Consider the following 21,244-nt stretch of genomic DNA (forward strand, 5'->3'; position numbering starts at 1 on the left):
AAAGAAGTGTTTAATAAATCCTAAAACTATTTGTGAAAAGCCTAATATTATATTTCATCTCTCTTTGTTCTACAAATATAAAGGGCATTATATTTTCTAATCTGTGCATCTAACTGTATGGTGCATAGGTTTTGGTAATATTACCTCATTTAAAAAATTATAATGTGCCAAATAACGATAAAGTTTAACTACAAATGTACTAGTAGAACATACACGTAAAATTTTCAGTAATCCTGGTAAATGGGGTCTTAGTCAGGTAAACCAAGCCAGACAGACATGTACAACTTACAATTATTCAATACACAAAATAAAGTTTACCTATTGTTTTTAAGTAAGCAAGAAACAAACCAAATCATGAAAACTTTATATTGACCAATGAACCATGAAGTCAAGGTCATATGAACCTTGCTAGACAAACATGTACACCTAACAATCATTCCATATACCAAATATAGTTAAAGTTTGCTTAAAATATTATAGTTTTGGTTGTTTTTTCAAATATTTTAAGCAAACTTAATTTGCTTAAAATATTTGAAACAAGAATGTGTCCATAGTACACAGATGCCCCACTCGCACTATCATTTTTCATTTTCAGTGGACTGTGAAATTGGGGTCAAAACTTTAATTTGAAATTAATATTAGAAAGATCATATCATAGTGAACATGGGTACTAAGTTTCTTGTTGATTGGACTTCAACTTCATCAAAAACTACCTTGACCAAAAACTTTAACCTGAAACAGGACAGATGGACGAACAAACAGACGGAGGCACAGACCAGAAAACATAATGTACCTCTACTAAGGTAGGTGGGACATAAAAACAACCAACACTAAAAAATTAACGTTGACCAATGAAGTGTAAAAATGAGGCCAAGGTCAGATGAAACCTGTCAGCCTGGCATGGTGACCTTACAATCTTCCTTTCACTAAATATAGTTGACCTACTGCTTACAGTATCTTTGTACATTAACCAAATCAACTTGAACATTTATCACTGATCCATGAAATCAGGTCTATAGGTGAATCCTGTCCTACAAGACATGCAGACCTTAAAAGGAACTCATTTATCAAATAAAGTTATCCTATTACTCATACTTTTGTGACTAAAAGAAAATGTATTCACTTAAGACCATTAATTGAAGACCTGTTGGTGACCTTCTACTATTGTTTTTTCTATGGTTGGGTTGTTGTCTCTTTGACACATTCCCCATTTCCATTCTCAATTTTACTTAACCATTAAATCAATGAAGGACGAGAGACATTAAACCAATGTGATCTTCATAACATTAGATATCTGTATGTAAGAGTTTGTAAGGTATTAAACCTCAATGTCTTCTAACCTTTGAAATATAAATACAAATAGTTTACATTGATGCTGCAGGATTGTATTCTCTATGTCTTGCTCTGTGTTATGCAGATGTGACAAAAAAATAAGACATTTGTTTCTAAATCTCACAAGTTTATTGATATCAATAACAATGTTTTAATGGAGCATAAACTTATCATATTACAGACAGGTAGTGTGATAACAGAATAGGGAGGTTATGATAAAAAGCTCTGACAGTTACTTGTACAAACAAAACATATGGATCTGTGGATGCTAGTTAAGCAATACTATCAATGCAATAAATGAATCCTATCTTTTTGGTTAAAAAAATTACATCAGTAGTATACCCATTATAGGATAAACTTTGAACACATCACTTTTGGCCGTTAGAGGTTAACCTTAATTCATGCATATATTCAATTACTGAATTAAAATTAGCAATAATTACTGAAAATCAAAATCTTTACACTTGAACATTATCAAAACTGTTAGTTATAATATATTCTATGTCATTCATTGCATGCTGTTCATATATGCAAACTATATTTTATTTTAGAATTAGATCAAAATAGTTCAAAAATGTACAATAAAAAGTTATTTCTTTTTTTAAAAACGTATCTCATTTCTTAGCATGAATTTATTCAATCAGGTACAAGTATACAATTTAATCTATGAATTTGTCGCATCCTTGTTACCACCATCACAAAATAAAAACTTCTCCATTTATTCTCATTATTGGTGGGATTAAAACAAATAAAAGAAATGATATTACTATGTATGTTAGCACTATTATGGCTGACTGAAAAAAATATTTTTCACAAAAAAAATTTCCACACCTTTTCTTGGGCTTTCTTGTATTATCGAAAATAATTGACAAAATGTGTGCAAAAATAAATTTAAGAGGGCGGGACAAAGCAAATGGGGGATTCTAAATTTTTAACATCAACATCAACTAAAGTGTTAAATATTTGTATTAGTTAGATTAAGGACTTGCCAAAATCAGTAATGTGACAACATTTATTAATAATGTGGACGGACATTTATCACTAGAGGTGTTACAACAGGAACAGCCAGTTAAAAATAATATCCATTTAATAAATGCCTCCTTTTATTTCCAATTTCAGAAAAGTCCTCATTCATAAATAAATTATGAAAGATTAATTTATAAATACTTAAATGTTTGCTTTTTAATCAGTTCAATTAATATACATGTAATTCACAAATGTTCTATACCTATTTTATATCTATATGTAGCCCAACCAAAGCTACATTTTGTTTAGCCTCATAAGGCGAGTGATCTAGGGTGCAGGTGGTGTTGCCATAACGTGAATGAAGCATGGTTTCAAGGCCCGTAGCCAGGATTTTCCAAGGGCTCACAAACTCAACTTTAACAGTCACAATTTGAACAGAACATTGACTTTAACAGTGCTTATTTGTTTTCAAGGGGGGTTTGGACAAACCCCCTAGCTACGGTATGGTTTCAAGTCATAACGACAGATATTTGCCATCCCAAATTTTCCGAACTTACTATGTTGGATGAACTTAATATAATAGTCTAGCAATATCTCAGCATTGCAATGCATTTGACTGTGAATGAAGAAGGAATGGAAACTTTGAGCAGAACAAAAATGTTTGACAATGAAATCTTTTATTTCTATCTGATTCAACAAGAAAGCATTGATTTTATGATAATTACTTTTTTAATTAACATTTCCATATAGTACTTGACATAAATGGCATAAATGTATATTATATTGGCAAGACAAATTGGTCTCATTCTCCATGTAACTGCAGGCTATGTAATAACAATATAATTTAAGTTTAAATCTTAACATACTGTTGTAATAAAAATTTATGAAGGTAAACAGAAGTTTCATCATAAAAACATTGAAATAAAATCATGAAATCAACCACTTTGTCATCTTTTAATTAAATGGTGAAAGATAGAATTTTAAAGAAACTTAGTTCCAACATTATATTAATGAAATATAACATCATAGACGTGAACAATCTTGTTGCTTTAAAAGTTCCCAGCCTATTTTTAATCTAAAAGACATTATTCTTTTGTAATGAAAGTCAATCAAAGCTCAAGAAGTATCCGAATATACATTTGCATATCTCTATGCAGAACTTCATCCTAAAGTAATGAGTAGAACTATAAATGATAAATATGAATTTAATATACAAATAAAATAAACAACTCATTAATAAATATATTTAACACTGAATACAAATATTCATCTATGAAACTGTATGTACTAATTACCAATTCACGTATCAGTCCAGATCATTATACAATTTTACAGCTAAATTACATCAGTGTGTGTTAAAGACTCAATAAATTCTCTGCTTTTTAAAGTGAACTTTGTATTCATGAAATGCTAAGGTTATTATGACAGCTACTTGTGAAAACTGGTTCTGTTGCCTTCCTTTTCAAACCATATGCAGCCTGCTAATTTGGAGTAATCTGCAGATGGTTGTTTAAATATCAGTCAATTTGGATCACTTAATTATCAAACAGGCAAATCTAAATTCATTGAGCTTCTCACATACAATTGTAATTTATTTGTAATATTCAAATGACGCAAGAATATACACTTGATATTAAACTGGTAACCATTTTCTTAAATAAGAGAGAAGTTGTTATTTCTCTTTTTTTATCATTATGATTCTCAGCTGATACGAACACTATTTTTAAAAAAACAATCTAAAGTATAACCATAATGTTTTATGAAATTTGTTCAAGAGCTGATTTTTATATCTTAGCTTTCCATACATAATTTTTTCATAATTTATCTGAATGCCAAAAAAAAAAATTAACATACATAGTGGTTAAAAAAATTAATGTCATTATATATTCGTGTAGGCAGATACAAAGACAAATTTTCTGGTTCCCAGAGTTGAATGATCGATTTTATACAAATTTCTTCCTTCCTTCACGTCTTTAATCAGTCTACAGATTCCATCACGACAAAATAAACATCAATTTACAGTTAATCACATCATTGTTGTTGGGAACCAGGGTTGCTGTCAGCATCTACAACAAACAATTTAAAATGAATCTTCTCTAATTTTCATGCTATTTTCACATTTCCTGACTGGTGTGAGAAAATTGTATTTCTAATCTCTAGTGAAAAATTTGTTCTCAGCAAATGATTGGTCGAAATATTATTGTGATGTTAAATTTTCTTTGTTTCTTCTGAATTTTCCTATTGTGACGTCATAAAAAAAGGCGACCATGCCTGATGACATCACATAAAAAGTACACAACTTTCTTCAAATCTTTGAAAAAGAAGGATAAAAATCATTAGAGAAACAGATTCCACCACTAAAACTCGTGTATTATGATAATTCTCCACTTGCGACAGTTAAATTTTTAACTATTTAGAAAGCTCAGCAATACCTCGCGCTTTAAAAATTAAAATTTAACTGTCTCGAGTGGAGAAATATAGTAACACACTTGTTGCAGTTGTGGAATCTATATTTATATGTTTGCATACAAATACCAAAGAAAGAAGAACCTTTACTCAAGAATATTATTAATGTAGTTGTGAAGTGCAGTTATCACACAATCCATGAATATTAACAAAATCTTCAAATAAAAAACCCTGATTAATTCAAAGAGATATGTCCCTTTTCCTTGTTTCAATTGAACAGAGTCAATATTAATAAAAGTTTGGTTGAGGCAAACTAAAGTTAGAAAATGGATACTAGTTTTGAGATGTGCATACATATGGACATGATAACACTACATGGCCCTTTGGCTTCAGAAAGTTTTAACATAGTGTGATATAAATATAAAAAAGAAGATGTGGTATGATTGCCAATGAGACAACTATCCACAAAAGACCAAAATGACACAAACATTAACAACTATAGGTCACCGTACGGCCTTCAACAATGAAAGACAGATAGAATTGGCTTGTCTGTTTTATAGTGAAATATGATTATGTTGTTTTCTCAATCATGAGAATAACAGTTATGAATATGATTTATACTCATTGAAAGTAAACAATTTTGGAAGTAATCTAACATTAAAAGTGATATTCAATCTTTATATAAAAATCTGTGGTGAAACTGAATCTAAAAGTTGACAAAAATGAGGTAGTTTCTAAAGTGTTGTGGTCAAGAAAAGAGGTTTCAAAAGTAGCCAAAAGAATGATTTCTGTGAAACTTTCTAAGATGTGTGTTATGTTTTAATGAGATCTTCCTATTAGTTTTGCTCATTTTCGAAATTCTGTTTCCTGTTTTTTAATTGCAAAAAGTTGTTTTTAGGGAAGGCATTATTATTTTTAAAATATTGCTTATCTAAATTGATGTAGTAAAATCACATTAATTAATTTAGACCAGTTTTGTATTCACAACTTCATAATCTCATATCAATATTATTTTAATTTTAACCAATCAACGATTGCATCTAACAGTGAGGTAAAAGGACTAATGATTGTATTTTATCATCATATAATTATTTGCATATTTCATCTGCTAAATGTAGTATATAAAACCATACCCGAACCCCCCTTGAAAACAAATAAGCACTGTTAAAGTCGAGGTTCTGTTCGAATTGTGACTGTTAAAGTGGAGTTTGTGAGTCCCTTTGGAAATTTCTGGCTACGGGCCTGTAAAATCAATGTAGTGCTTACCGTTACTTCCATCTGGATTATTTGGTGGTCTACCCATTTGTTGTCGTAATTGTGCTACAAGCTCAGGATTACTTTCTTGCATCTGTGAAGCCATTTGCTGGCCACTGAAATATCCATTATTAAAATGTGAAGTGGAAATTTATAAATGTTAATAAATTGTCAGACATTCTTCTTTGCCTAATAAATTGTTGTAAATTTTTTTTTAAAGTTGACAAATCACATGGACCACTCGATTTCCATAGTTTAAAGTTTTCCTTATTTATTTTGTTGATCTTTTCAGATTGTATAAACCATTATTATGTTCTGTCATTAAAATAATCCAACTTAATCTCCCTTTCTCTAATTTTCATGCTATTTTCACATTTCCTGACCGGTGTGAGAAAAATATTTCTAATCTCTAGTGAAAAATTGTGACGTTAAATTTTCTTCGATTCTTCTGAATTTTCCTATTGTGACGTCATGAAAAAAGGCGACCATGCTTGAAAAAGAAGGATAAATATAATTAGAGAAACAGATTCCACCACTATAACTCGTGTATTATGGTATTTCTCCACCCTCGATTGTTAAATTTTAACCATTTAAAAAGCTCGGCAAAGCCAAGCGCTTTAAATATTAAAATTTAACTTTCTTGAGTGGAGAAATATCGTAACACACTTGTTGCAGTTGTGGAATCTATATATATGTTGTCCTTTACATATCTTGGTTGTTTGTGTCACTGGGTTGCTGCCTCACTGGTTGTTGTTGTTTTATCATTAACCTCTTAAAGCTTACAGGCTTGATATTATTGTCTACTTGAATACAAATTAGTCCTAAAGTGGTAAATTTATTTGTCTGAGAAAAATCCTTAGTTCTTTTTAATAACCACTTATATTTCTTCCAATTTTTATAACATAACACTAGTGATATTTCTGTCTTCTGTCAGAACTTCAGGTCAACATTAAGTACTAACAAAATTGTTCATGTGAAATAAACACTCATAAGCATGTAATACAGAGGTTTAGAGTGAAGAGTTTTTTTAAAAACTTACATTTGTAATATATTACCGATTCCTCCCGGTACTCCTGGTGCACCCCCTTCTACTGCTTCCTCTGGATTACCTCCTCCTGCCCCAGGTACTCCACCAAACCCTGACATCATGTTTGACATCCTGTAATATATCAAGTTTATTATCTACTGTTCACATATGTAACAGGATAACTACTTATTTACAAGAAACATATACAAAGGTACTATAAAGACCTTTATCGCTATTTTGGGCAATTTTCCTTTGATCTTTTTTTGTGATAATTTTTCATATCATGCTACTCACTTGAGATGGAAAATTATCGCTAGAAACTAATTAGACACAAAGCATTGCTAACGAAATTGACAATTTACTTAGGTAAAATAGCGATAAACAGATTATCATTGATCATCTCCACTAGATTGCCTTTCTCGCTTTCGCCGTCCAGGCTCAACGTTTTTTCATGATTTACTCCGGTTTAAAATGAATTTAAGAATTTAAGAAATTATAAGAAATGACATTAATATTTATTCTGGTTATTCGAAATAACAATAAAAGATTTGGTGCACACTTTAAATAACCCGCTCTGCAGGTTATTCAGAGTGCACCACATTTTTTATGTTATTTCTTCATAGACAGAAAAATATTACAGTCATTCCTTAATTAGGTTTCCTTAATTTAGGTAGAATCAAACAATTCTTCAATCTTGAGAATATTCAAGAAACCACCATAATCTTCACAATATTATTACATGTACTTTCGTTTATTTTTTTACAAAGAATACTGATGTATCTAACATTTGTCTAAACAAGAAATGAACAATGTTATGAATATAAATAAAACTGTATAAAAAGTTCTTACATTTGCTGCATTTGTGGATTACCCATCATTTGTGTTGCCTGTAAAAAAATAATTCATTGTTAACTATTTTTCTTAAATGTGTTCCTTTCAAAATTTGCGTATTTATCATTATTTTAAAAAAAGATGTTGTGTATTTATCATTATTTTAAAAGAAGATGTTGTCTATAATGTTCTATCAAAAGTAATCTTTATTTTCCTTCATTTTGGAATATGATTTTGTTAATGGTGGATCTTCAATAGTCACTATTAAATTCATTTACAACTTTTCTACACATATTTAGATTTGACATATGGTATAGATACTTGTCTATTTTTAAGGATACACCTTTGAGGAAGGGTAGGAGGGGTCCTGGTTCCGAAAAACCAAGCTTAAAAACATGAAATCCCGAAATCCTGAGGTCCCAAATTCAAAAAAAGAATTCCCGGATTCCGAAAGGATCAATCCCGAACTTAAAATTAAAAACACCTGATCCCGGAGTCCCGATAAAGGTCCTATCCCCCCTCACCTTTATCTATAGATAGTCTCTTTCTGTCTTATGGTTGCCCCTCCTTGAAGATAAACCCCAAGTCTCCTTTTATTCTCATGTAATAGCAAATTCTTAAAATACCTTAAATGTTGGTCTGTTGTTTAATATAAGTATTTATTAAATCAGGTAGTAATTTCTAAAATTACATCCAACATTTAAAAACATCATTTAACCATTTAAAAATTTATATAAAAACTCACCATATCCATAACATGTGGGTTATTCAATATCTGACTAAAATCCATAGGCATACCACCTCCGGATCCTAAACCAAAGCCTGCCTGCAATTTGTAAAAAATACAAAAATTTTACAAATGGATATTATATATATTGTGATATAAAGATTGTGACCTTCATATAAATTAGGGTTGGGGAGGGTTGAGTGCTTACAATCAGGTTTAACCCCGCCACATTCTCTATGTGCCTGTCCCAAATCAGGAGTACATGGTTGTTGTTGGTTCACGTCTGTCAAATTTTTTTTTTTAATATTGTTTTGTTATAAGTCAGGCAAGTAGTTTTCTCATTTGAATTGTTTCATATTTTTCATGTCAGGACTAATTATAGCTAACCAAACATTTTATTGTTTTATTATTGGAGGCTTTGCAGTTGGCTATAAGTGGCTTCATCCACTTCATTTGAACTTTAGTGGATAGTTGGTTCACTAGCAATCATACCACATCTTCTTGCTTTTTAGATATTAGTGATAACATCATTTTTCAAGTACTTCTAAATCTGGACTTATTTAAAGTTTAACAATTTTTACTGACAAGAACTTTTTTGAAATATTTTTAATTCATGTAATCTAGAAGCAGACAGTGAGAGATAATGGAATGCATTTTTTATATATCATATACAGTGGATTCATTTATTTTCGTGGGTACCAATTTTTCGTGGATTGAACAAAACTTTGACTTTATGGACTTTTAATGACGTGGTTCTGCCAAAGTATACATGCAAGTCTATGGAAAATTTGTAATTCGTTGATCATTTTAATACGGGGTTCACCTGTACCCACGAAATCCACAAAAATTAGTATCCAACGAAAAATAATGAATCCACAGTATTCATATATTTGAATGGTAAACATCAATACTAAGTCACTTTTAAAGATTTGTGCATTAGAACAGAAATAATTACCTTAGCAGCTTCTTCTTTTAATTTTTGTTCTGCTATTTCTAAATTATTTTGATATGACTGGTTAGTAGGATCTAATTCTAAAGCTTTTCTGTAACATTCTAGTGCACTTTCATGGTCATTTAATGCTGTGTATGCTATACTGAAAATTATAAATCAAACATCTTTGTTAAAATTAAAGAATAGATTTCACCTGTTCCTTCATTTCCTTAACAATACCATAAATTATAATTCACTTGAAAAAGACTAAATATGATTAAAATAACTGCATGTTAAGAATATGAATTTAATGTACTTAAAATAAATTATGTGTTGTATGTATTGCTTGAATGCTGTCTTCATTTATCATTGGTCATTCTGAGTTGTGACAGATTTTATATGTTTAGTCCAAGTCCTGTTTCCCACTCTTAACCTCATCAGTATCTTAAATACCAAGTCCATGAACAAGCTATACTTTATATTCAGAAATCGAGATATGGAGTCGCCTAAATAGATAGCAATAGAACAACCCATTAAAACCAATAGACATCCAGAAATAAGCAAACAATCTTCAAATATAAGTATGCATCTGAACGATATCAAAATAAAAACTTTCCACTTAAATTTTTCAGTGATACACTATAAATCAACTTTAAATCGACTTGTTTCAATCACCAGGCAAAACCAAATGGATAAGACTCAAATAAGTAAATAAGTGAATTCTACCATTTCAATACCTACCCCATCCTACCGTATGCTTTGCTATACTGTGGATCTATTGTTAATGCCTTTTCACAATCTTCTATAGCTTTTACATGTTTGTTCAATTTACTATATGCTGCTGCTCTGCAAATAGTAATTAATAATTTTGATAAAATGTACCGTCATTTTACAAATTATAAGTGTTACATAAAGAAGATTCATTTATGGTACATTTCTGTATTTTCAATTGTCTGTTCAAAGGGAGATAATTTCATATTGTTTACAACAAACTACAATGTATATTTTTAAATTTTAATAGCAACATTAATAGTTATCTTTCATATTTTTTTGTAAAGAAATATAGACATGCATATATATATTTATATATAATATTTACATGGAGTTTCTTCCATTCAATTCAAAGACAAAACAAATTTTCAATTGACTTGACATGTGATTTTATGCTTGTTAGCATAAGGTTATTGTGCAACAAATCATAAATATTTATGGATACCTCACCATTTTTATATTATCGGTTATTTATAGACACATGAGATGATTATCAATGAATATCAGAGAGTATCATTTATGTTTTAGTATTTTAAAAATCGACCAAAATTCTTTCTTTTCTAATAAACAAGTTTTGAGATCAAACATTACGTATTTGCTCTGAACTAATTGATTGTGTACTGCAAGAACATAAATCTAAAGTTGAGTGTGCTTGTTTGCTTCTATCTATCAAGTTGATTTTTAACAACATTGACTGACTGTTAAGCCCTCCGATGGTCGGCACAGTGCCTGAAGGCATTTGGTGAGCGCTTAAATATTTTTGTGACATATATCAAAATGCTGGAACATCCTGGCTGCTATTTTGGTTTTGGTATGATATTTTTGTTTGTTGAATATCTTCATTCTTGGTAGGTTACTTCGTTCACAATGACTGCTTTCAGGGCCAGGTTGGTCAGCTGTGCAGTCCGCTAACCACTTTGATGGAGAACTGTTTCGATGAGACTTGAACATAGGGCTTAAATTAAAATATTGTTTGTTTGCAGTTTACCGACCGACCCTTGAAAATCCTCCCGACTGTGAAAATTTTATTGCTTTAAATTTGAAGAAATTTTTTTTAATACCTCTATTGACGTGATCCGGAACTTTGGGTCCTTTCCGGAAATGATTTAAAGTCTGGGTCAATTACGCATTTCAAGTTCGGTTTTTCTTAGCTTCCCGTCAAGCGTTCATGTGACCATTTAATGATAAAGCACATGGAAATTGTTTACAGGTATCCATGAAGTCACGGAGGAGTACTTTCGCTGTCGTCTCGTGTCAATTTTAAGACAAATAACAAACAAAAAAGTTTATTAGTAAACTGTTTATACAGATTCAGGCACATGTAATGATGTGTGATGATATCATTGACGATAATGCAACAGATATTCATAACTGACACGATAACCATTCTGTCTCAAACAAATCGGGTTCAGGATCTGTGGAGCCTGACTTTATGGAACCAATTTCAGTGGTTAAATAATTCGACAGCAGCTTGAAGTATGGCATATTTTCTACAAATCATTGTGAAGACGACAAAGATGAAACCACTCCTCCATGACTTAAAAATCTTCATGGATATCTGTAAACACGCCTGTACGAAGGAAGGGCTCATTTGAAATGTTAATGGATATAGATCATGCCAAATCAATAAGAAGCAACCCTAACTACACAAAGATGTAAGAGAAAATGAATGGTTAGCTTGAAAAATAAATATACTCTCTCTATATTAAATCTATCTTCGATTGCAATGAGTATGCTCCTTTAGGATAAGGGGGGCTGCCCCACTCATTGCAATTATTCTCTTACTTACAATATTAAATACACCCAAACTGTGTGGCCTGTGTGATTTAAAACATGTCCTTAGGAGCTATGCTGCCTTTTTTTTTTATGCATTAAAAGCATTTCAGTACAGACCATTTACTTTTAATGGGGTGCTAAGGATTTCGGTATCGGGACCGTTCGCCCTAGTAACATGTTCGCCCTGGGTCCGTTTGCCCTGAGTTCGTTCGCCCTTAGAGTCCGTTCGCCCTACTAAAAAATATAAATATTCAGGGCATTGAAGTTGAATAAACTTAATCAGATATATTTCTATGGTATATATTCTTGAAATTTATGGAAACGTGGAAATATCTAAAAGTTTATTGCTTGTTAAGGATCATTAATTTATTGTTTTATGACAAAATAATTCGGATCACTGCTTATTGTGATACCTGTCTTTTGATGGATTTATAATATAAAAAACAAATTTGTTTTGATAATATATTCAGCTTGAAATTAATTTTAAAAAAAATGTACGAACTGTAAAATTGGATTTACAAGTTCATTCATTAAAATACTCTGAGACTAGTCTAAGTTATACAACATACATTAGTGAATGACTGAATACAATTATTTTGTTAACAAATATCAACAAAGATAAATGGCAGATTTTACAATAAGAAGGAATTATTGTTTTTTTGTATCCATCAAAAAAGCAATTGCTGAAACTGTGAAACAGACTGTGTAATGGAGTAATGCATTATGTTATTGAATAAAATGTGTCTTTCTGAGTAAATAAAAATAAAAATTACTCTGTGCTTGTGTTTTTTGTTAGAATTAGAGGGTTTTCAATTTCAAAATATTGGACATGGAATAGACATCATGACCTACTTTACTGACATCCAGCTTATTTGGAGTGGAATTTTGAAGTATTATTTATAAGTTGAGCCTTATCACATGGACTTATATTTTAATAAAAAGTCTTCTTTTGTGTTTTAATCATAACTTTAAGGCAGATTTTTATTGGTAAAGGCTAAAAAAGGTAATTTAATAATATTGTTGCTAACGTCACGTCTTTTCCGTCCATTGTGGTATGTCACGATCGCAATTTTCTTGTTGGTTCTCAGACAGGCAATTGTAGTTATTTTTATCCCGGGTTTTATAAATAATTGAAAATAGCAATCATATTAAATTTGGATGACGTAAGGGGGTCAAAGGACTTGAGGAATCAATATCATTGGCTGTTTTATTTTTTGCGAACGTTACTACTTGAGGTTTCCGTCCAAATCAGTGTCACGTGAGCAACATATATTTAGATCTGTAACTCTCCTGTATAGGAGTTACGATATCGCCCTTTGCAGAATTAGATTCGGAGTCAGTTCCTTCACATGATGGGGTAGCAAAGAAGGTTAGTTGTATGTAATATCGTTACAAGAGGACCTTAAATGTATTCCGTCCATCAAAAAGACGTTCGCAACAAAACGTAATGTCATGATAGTAGATGTTGCTAATGTTACTATTACGAATTGGTTTCATGTGTATTCATTTGATATAAAGTACACCTGCAAATGACATTCTGTATATTTAGAAATTCTAAACCAGACTGTACAATTTTATTACTTCAGGCATATATTAAACATCACTGTGTGCATACATTTGAACTTTTAAAGATGTTGTTGCTCATGTTACATGTCCAAATGTCGCTAACGTTACTTATTTTTGTCTCCGTCACATTAGCAACATGAAAGTAGGAGACAGAACACAATACTGTAAAATCTGCCATATACATTGTATTTCAGTATTCTACTGCAATCAAAGGGAAAATGATGAAATTGATTGCGGCAATATCAATATTCGGTGATTTTTTCAACAAACTTCAACATATTTTATTCAAATACTTAAAATTATGCCACTAGACAACAATTAGTAAAAAATAAAAATCAGAGCGAATGGACCCTGGGGGAACAGGTATCAGGACGAACAGATACTAGGGCGAACGTGAATTAGGGCGTACGGACCCGGATTCAAGGATTTCACCCCAATCTTTAGATTTCTTTGGTTTTCATTAAAGCCTGACAAAAATATAACCTTATCACATATAATTAAATATTGTTAGAAATATGAAAACAGTCGGATGTCTTAATACTTTTTTTTCAATTGAGGAAGATGCAACATGTTCAATGGTTATTTTTTTTTTATTAAAAATACACTCTTTAATAATTGTCTTATAAATCTATAATATATACATTTTTCTGATGAAAATACTCTACTCATGAAAACATTCTAGTCAAGAAGCATTCATGCTTGAATATATTTCTTTAAAACAGTTCTAGTTGTAATGACATTTTTTGTTTATAAGTGTTCAAGTATTTAATAATTATACCATATTTTATGTCATAAATTGGATAATGACACTATGTTAAAATTTCAGTTTTGGTTAAAAAGTTTTTTATCTGAAAATGCCTGTTCATTTGATGTTGGTTTTCAGCATGTCCAGTGTTTGTTGTTTAAAAATGATTTTTTTTTCTTCACAAGAAACTTGGTTTAGTGTAACTGCTTGTTAAAACTGTATTTTGGCTGATAAAATAAAATATTTTTCCTACCTACCGACCCTTCAGTCTGAAGGTACAGTCGGAAAACTGCAAACAAACATATTTTTAAGGTTGGCCTAGTAATAACAATGACAGGAAGTATTATTAGGACCAATGTCGTGACACAGTGAAATGGCATTCCATTATCTAACACCTAGGATACAGGCCCTCGGATGTTAGTCAGCATAACACATTTACATAGATACCAATGTAGACTGTACAGCGTTGGATTGGTTTCTGCCATCAAAAGTAGTAAGTCGTTGATCCATCTATCAGTAAAATTACATCGTAGATAGTGGGTAAAGAGCAGCTAACCCAGAATGTCCTTTCAGCTGTAATGACTGAGACGTGACTGATTTGCTTGGTGAACTAAGATTATTTTTTCAGGTACTTTTTATTTAGAATGATATTCAGGTAACAAGCCCTCTTATGGGGCTAAATCAATGGACTTAAGTTTGTTATTTTATCTTGAAATTTGTCTTAAAATGATTTACATGTATAACAAATAATAGTTTACCTATTACAGAAAAATACTGAATTATGACTATCTAATTTCAAAGCTTGAGTATAACATTCCAAAGCATCTGAAAATTTCTCTGCCTTCATGAACTCATTTCCTGAAGAAGAAAAAAAAAGAACTTTATATTACACCTGAGAAAATTCTATACAACATAATTAATTATGATTATACTTCATATAAACATTGCAATATGATGACTTTTTTGTTAATAGTGACCTACTTTTGCCCTGATAATGTCATATTCTTGTTGATATCTAAAACATTTGGTTAATACAGAATTGAATACACCAAATAATGATAATACAATTGCTTTTAAATACTCAAATTTTGAGAAAGAAATGCAATTTATGTCTGAGACTTTTCATCTTTATAAAAACAAATGATGTGTTCGATCTTATTTTTAAGACTTTTTTTTTTTAAACAAGAGAATATTTCAAGCTTGATTCAATTTTTTATCACTTTGCATTATAAGGGGAGATAACTCTGATGATGAAATTATCTATAAAGGAATGTGTTGGTGGCTATCCTGTTTTATTTGTAGCTAGAAAACAATTCATGTGACCCCAATAAGGGTTCTTATATAATTTTTCCACAGCTTCATGTAATGAATAACAACATTTTGAAACAAAAATAGAAATTAAATACCTTTATTTTTCAAACACTCTGCCTCTTCTTTCTCTTCTGGTGTTGGTTCATGTATTGACAAAGAATCGAACTCTGCTTCTGGCTGCAAAAAAATAATAAACATTTTTCGAATCATTATTCTAACTATCAGAAAGTTCTAACTAAGAGTCAATGAGCTCTCATTTTCTGAACTGTTGAGTTCCAACAAGCTTCCACATTTTATCTATAAAGCTAAGTCATTATTTCATTTTATTATAAAATTTAAAAATAGAAATGTAAACCTCCTTCTTTCCCATTATGTAACAGAAGACTTATTATACAGTAATAACAGATGCAATGTTAAGCATATCACCCTGTGTCATTTAAAATACAAGACAACTGGAACATATAGAAGTAGATTTACAAGTTTAAAAAATCAAAGTATTGGCAAATAGGATTTTTTTTACTTGTATTCACTTCATAACATTTTAAATAACTGTGAATTGGTCAATGATATACCACGGTCAGCACAAATGAGGAACCAAAAGATCCATATTAAACACAGAACTTTTTTACATATATTCTTACCTCACTAGATAATTGTGAATTAAATATGTCCAATAGATTTTTGGGTACAGACAGCTTCTTCACCTGTTGTGGATCTTGTGTGCTGACAGAATATGTAGACTCTAAACACTGTATAGCAACTGCAATAATTGAGTAATAAAATCATAATGAATTCTTTTTATCAGTAAATAATAATTTCATGACAATGTTCTACATCATCATGTATGAAAAAAATGGGAATAGTTTATAAAAATGTATAAAACAATTAATTTTGACCAGAAAGGCATTTTTTTTCAATTCAAAACTGGGAAAAACATATTATATATTTTGCATAAAATATCTCTTATAGTAAAGTAACCTTGCTGCATGAAATCTACTCAGAGGTAATGTAGGATAGAATGTATATATCAACTTAAACTAATTTATATAAGTAACTGTGAACATTCTTTTAAACCATACTCTGGAAGACACTGAATGTATATATGACCTTAAAATGTATTTTACTTTATTTTGTGTTGTAAGGTTGCTGTGTGATTGAAGTTTACCTCACATTTCTTTTCATTATTAATGGCCATATTCTAATGATAGTTTCTGGAGAAATAAACTGACCTTCTAATCCTTCTACTCCTTCATCGCTAAGATTTGCAGCCGTTTTCTGATCCTCTAGAAAACGTATTATAGAGAACACCAATCTATTAACATCTGCCATATCACTTTTTCTAAAAATAGAAATTACAACATTACATTATTGTACTCAACAGTCTTGTTTTTGTTTACTCTCTTGAATAATGTACATATAATATGACCATACAAGTAGGAAGTTAAACTGTCCTATACTCATCAGTGTTCTCCCCAGGCCGTTTTAGCACAGCGCTTTTCAGTGCTAGTGCAATTCCCCGCTGTCCTGTTGCACTGACCGCAGCGCTATCCCACGCAAACGTGTCGCTATATTTTTTTCCGTATTTTTCAATTTTTTTTCAAATTTTCCACTTTGGATCAGGTGATCGACTCAGTCGTCATGAAAACAATCATAGAGGTGAAAATAAAATATTTAGCAATATCTATATACTGTATTCAATGCTAATTAAATGTGAATAAAAACCATAAGCTACTGAAAATACATGTATTTATAATCAAAACTAGACATAAATGAAGCCAAACAGCTTGAGACTAATTATTTAATTTTGAAAACCATGTTTTTTCCACAATTTTATCTTTGGATTTACATTTACAAAATCGAAACAACTTCATTCAGATTTTTCCACAATTTTATCTGTTTTCTTTAAATTAACAACACAACTACATTCAGAAACATTTCAAAAACCCATCATATTTAATATCCTCAAGGAAGCATAAATGGTTTGAATTAGATTGATGCTGAATAAAAGAAGGAAACCTTTTTTCCTCTTTTGGATTTTTATTAAAAGAAGGAAATCTTCTCTACTATTTTAGAATTGTTTTTTTTCAGGATTTTTCGTAATATATCTTAAATTAGAAGCTTATCATTTCTTTCAAATTTGAATATAATTACATCAAAAAGCATATGATTTCCTTCAAATTTGAATAGAGATTACTGATATAATGAAAAAATGTATGATGACAATTAAAACAAACATGAATCTTATCTATTTATTAAAAACCAGGTGCTCTGCAGGGCGCAGCTTTATACGACCACAGAAGTCAATCCCTGAACAGTTAAGGCAGGTATGGACACAACATTCAAGCTTGATACAGCTCTGAATTTGGATTGTGATAAATTTTTTGAAATAATATTAGTTTTAGACACAAAACAAGTGTCAAGATCTTACAAATCTATTGAACAATATTGTGCAATTAAAAGTTTCTTCTTTAAACTTTTTGGAATTTGAGAAATTTGAAGAAAAAAAAATGAAAACAACAACAACCCCCCTTTTCACCCCCTTTTTGCAATTAGTCCTAAACCTGACATTTCTATATACATAATATACAATGAGTGAAAGAGAAGTAAATCTGAACATACCCAACATTGTATGTTAAATGTTTTAGAATTACCTCCCTTACCCTGCTTTTATTTTTAAATTGTCTCAATTGTTCGTTGACCAGAAATACCTAGTTTTTCCCCTAATTCTGAAAAATTTTGAGCCCTAACCCCTAAAGTCAATACTAACCATCCCTTCATGGTATGGAAACTTGTGGTTTAATTTCAGAGAGATCCATACACTTAAACATAAGTTATTGATTTGAAAACTACAAAAAATATTATTTTGGCCCCCCTTTTTGACCCCTAATTCCTAAACTATTGGGACAATAACCCCTAAAATCAATCCAAACCTTCCTTCAGTGGTATTAAATCTACTTGTAAAAATTTGTAGAGATCCATGCACTTAAAAACAAGTGGTAATTGTTTGAAAATAGAAAAAATGTTCCTTTTTGGTCCTTTTTTGGCCCTTCATACCTACATATTCAGGAAAATTAAACCTAAACTGAATCCAAGCTTTCCCTGTATTATATGGAAACTTGTGGTACAATGTCAGAGAGATACATACATTTACCCACAAGTTATTGATTTGAAACTAGAAAATAATTGTTTTGGCCCCTTTTTGGACCTTAATTCCTAGACTATTTGCCGATTAACCCCTTAAAATAAATCCCAACCTTCTACTTATGGTATTAAACATTGTGGTATAATTTCATAACAATTCAAGTGATAATTGAAATACTAATACACAACTTTTTTGTCCTGAAACTAGATAAATGCTGATTTTGGCCCGTTCAGGCTCCTAATTCCTAAACCTTTGGGACCATAACCCCCAGAATCAATCCCAAGCTTCCTTTTGTGGTTATAAACATAGTATTAAAATTTTATTGATTTCTTTTCACTTTATATTCAAAAGTTATTATCTGGAAATAATAAGCCAATAAGTCTTCGCAATATGACGACGACGTGATACCAATATATGACCAATTTTGGTTTTTTTTGTGTTCGTATAAAAATATATCAAATTTTCTTTCTCAATTTTTTCTAAAGCAACATTATTTAGTAACATATGGTTTCCAGCAATTTTTTATAAAATTTCCCCAAAATAACTTAATAAGCATACCATTTCCTTGAAATGTTTATCAGAAAACAGAAAATTATGATGAGAGGTAAAACAAACAGGAATTTAAAACTGGTCTAAAACCTATCACTTTGCAGCATTCATATACTGAAACAAATATTTGTAAATTGTATACAAATCCTTGTTGTATCCAAGGAAATAAATGTATGATTAAAAAAAAAACTCCATTTGTTTCTTGCATCTGTTTCTAGAAATAACTTTATAAAAAATAAAAATCATGGACAAAATGACTAGGTCCCAACTGGCAGTGTCATAGTGTTTATTGTGAGGCCAAAATGCCCTGCATTGATAAAAATTTCTTACTTGTACAAGCTTCAATTTCAGAGTCATTAAACTGGTTTGTTGGGTAAAGGATCACTCTTGTTACAAGTATCTGTCCCTCTGATCATTTGTTAATTATCATTTCTTTGATAAATCTTAAGTTTTTATCATAATTTTGTCTAGTTCAGTACTGATTATAGAGTAATTGTTGGAAAATATGATTGCAGATGAAACGAACTTGTAATACAAGTCAAATCTCAACACTTCTCCCTATCAGTTTCAAAAAGAGAAGTCACTTCTCCCTATAATTCTGAAGTAGTGTGAGCCCTGAAGTTCAATGTCATCAGATGTCAAAATCAATTATAAATCTGTTAAAACAGAATAAACTGTTTAACATACTAGCAGAGATTAAATATTAATGCAGTCGTTGGTAACTAGGTTTCTAAATAACACTTATAAAATTGAGAATGGAATGTTTGAATACATCAATATATGTTTTCCTTCATTGTCTTCCTGTGTCTACCATATCCACCTAAGTTCTATGATATTGAAGTGTTGAACTAACTACATAGATATGTAGATACAACTACATGTCCCCATTCAAGTGCATTGATTGTCCCCAAAAAGGAGGGTTTCACCCCTCCCCCTTGATTCACCCCTGCTACAGACATCCAACCCAGCTAGGATGTCATTGCAATAAAGGGGAAGTAACCTGACAAGAAATTATATGTGCATGGCTTCGTCCCCTGTAACAGTAGAAAAATCAATAAAAAAATATTTCATTGTACATACAAATGTTCTAATGCATGAATGAGGACCAATGAACTCAAAATCGTTAACTTTTTTTTTTGTTACTTTTTTTAATTCCTGCATTTGCACAGAAATGCAAAAATCTACTTCATTTTTTTCGGTCTTGTTGTCATGAGACTTTGAGTAGTCAAGTGAAAAAATTAGGATATGAAGGAACACAAAACCAATTTCATTTTTAATAATTCTGTCTATAAACTGATATGAATAAACATTACATGATGATTGTGTTTCTTTGTTTACATTGAACATGACGTCATAACTTAAAAAACGTCACAAGTCAAATTCCTAACAACAGAACCAAAATCGGAAACATTACCGTATTTTACTTCTTTTTTAACAGATTTTGAGGTTACAAACAAAAATAAAAATATACAGACTATATCCCATTCCACAGGAAATGTCTGCCTCATGTTACAACAAGTAAACAAAGAACCATGTCAAAAAGTTGGGTCGAACTATACTGGCAAAATCGACCTGTCCCCAACAGGTTGTGGGGACGAAACGCCTCGAAAGAATTTTGGTCAGAAAATGTTTATTTTTATTTCAACGACACCATGAGATAAACCGTCTTTTTTTTGTTTTAATGCATTTGGACGATAAAAAATGGCAATTTAAAGTCACTTTCACTATAAATACTTCAAATAGACACAAATAAAATTGACATTAACCTTTTCCTGATCGTATCAAATGCAAAGATTGAAAAAGTTCGCTGTTCCTTGCCTTTCAACGTCGCCGGAAGCAATTTTAACAAAAGCCGTAAAAGAACACGTTAGAACGACAGTCTTTCATTAAACTTATAAATACAGCATTTG

General features: G+C 30.8%; 1 protein-coding gene across 1 annotated transcript; it reads right to left on the reverse strand.

Annotated features, from left to right (window-relative positions):
- Positions 1 to 1,438: 1,438 nt before the first annotated feature.
- LOC134700441 (small glutamine-rich tetratricopeptide repeat-containing protein beta-like) lies at positions 1,439 to 21,175 on the reverse strand. The gene is made up of 12 exons (XM_063561831.1): positions 21,101 to 21,175; positions 16,873 to 16,982; positions 16,285 to 16,403; positions 15,739 to 15,820; positions 15,091 to 15,190; positions 10,216 to 10,320; positions 9,499 to 9,637; positions 8,562 to 8,642; positions 7,835 to 7,872; positions 6,998 to 7,117; positions 5,971 to 6,074; positions 1,439 to 4,364 (listed from the first exon to the last, which is right to left on the reverse strand). Exons 2-12 carry the CDS (start codon positions 16,970 to 16,972, stop codon positions 4,330 to 4,332), a joined length of 1,023 nt encoding a protein of 340 aa, XP_063417901.1. The 5' UTR covers positions 16,973 to 16,982; positions 21,101 to 21,175; the 3' UTR covers positions 1,439 to 4,329.
- Positions 21,176 to 21,244: the final 69 nt, after the last annotated feature.

The sequence above is a fragment of the Mytilus trossulus genome, unplaced genomic scaffold, assembly GCF_036588685.1.
Source record: "Mytilus trossulus isolate FHL-02 unplaced genomic scaffold, PNRI_Mtr1.1.1.hap1 h1tg000138l__unscaffolded, whole genome shotgun sequence".
In the NCBI taxonomy this organism is placed as follows: domain Eukaryota; kingdom Metazoa; phylum Mollusca; class Bivalvia; order Mytilida; family Mytilidae; genus Mytilus; species Mytilus trossulus.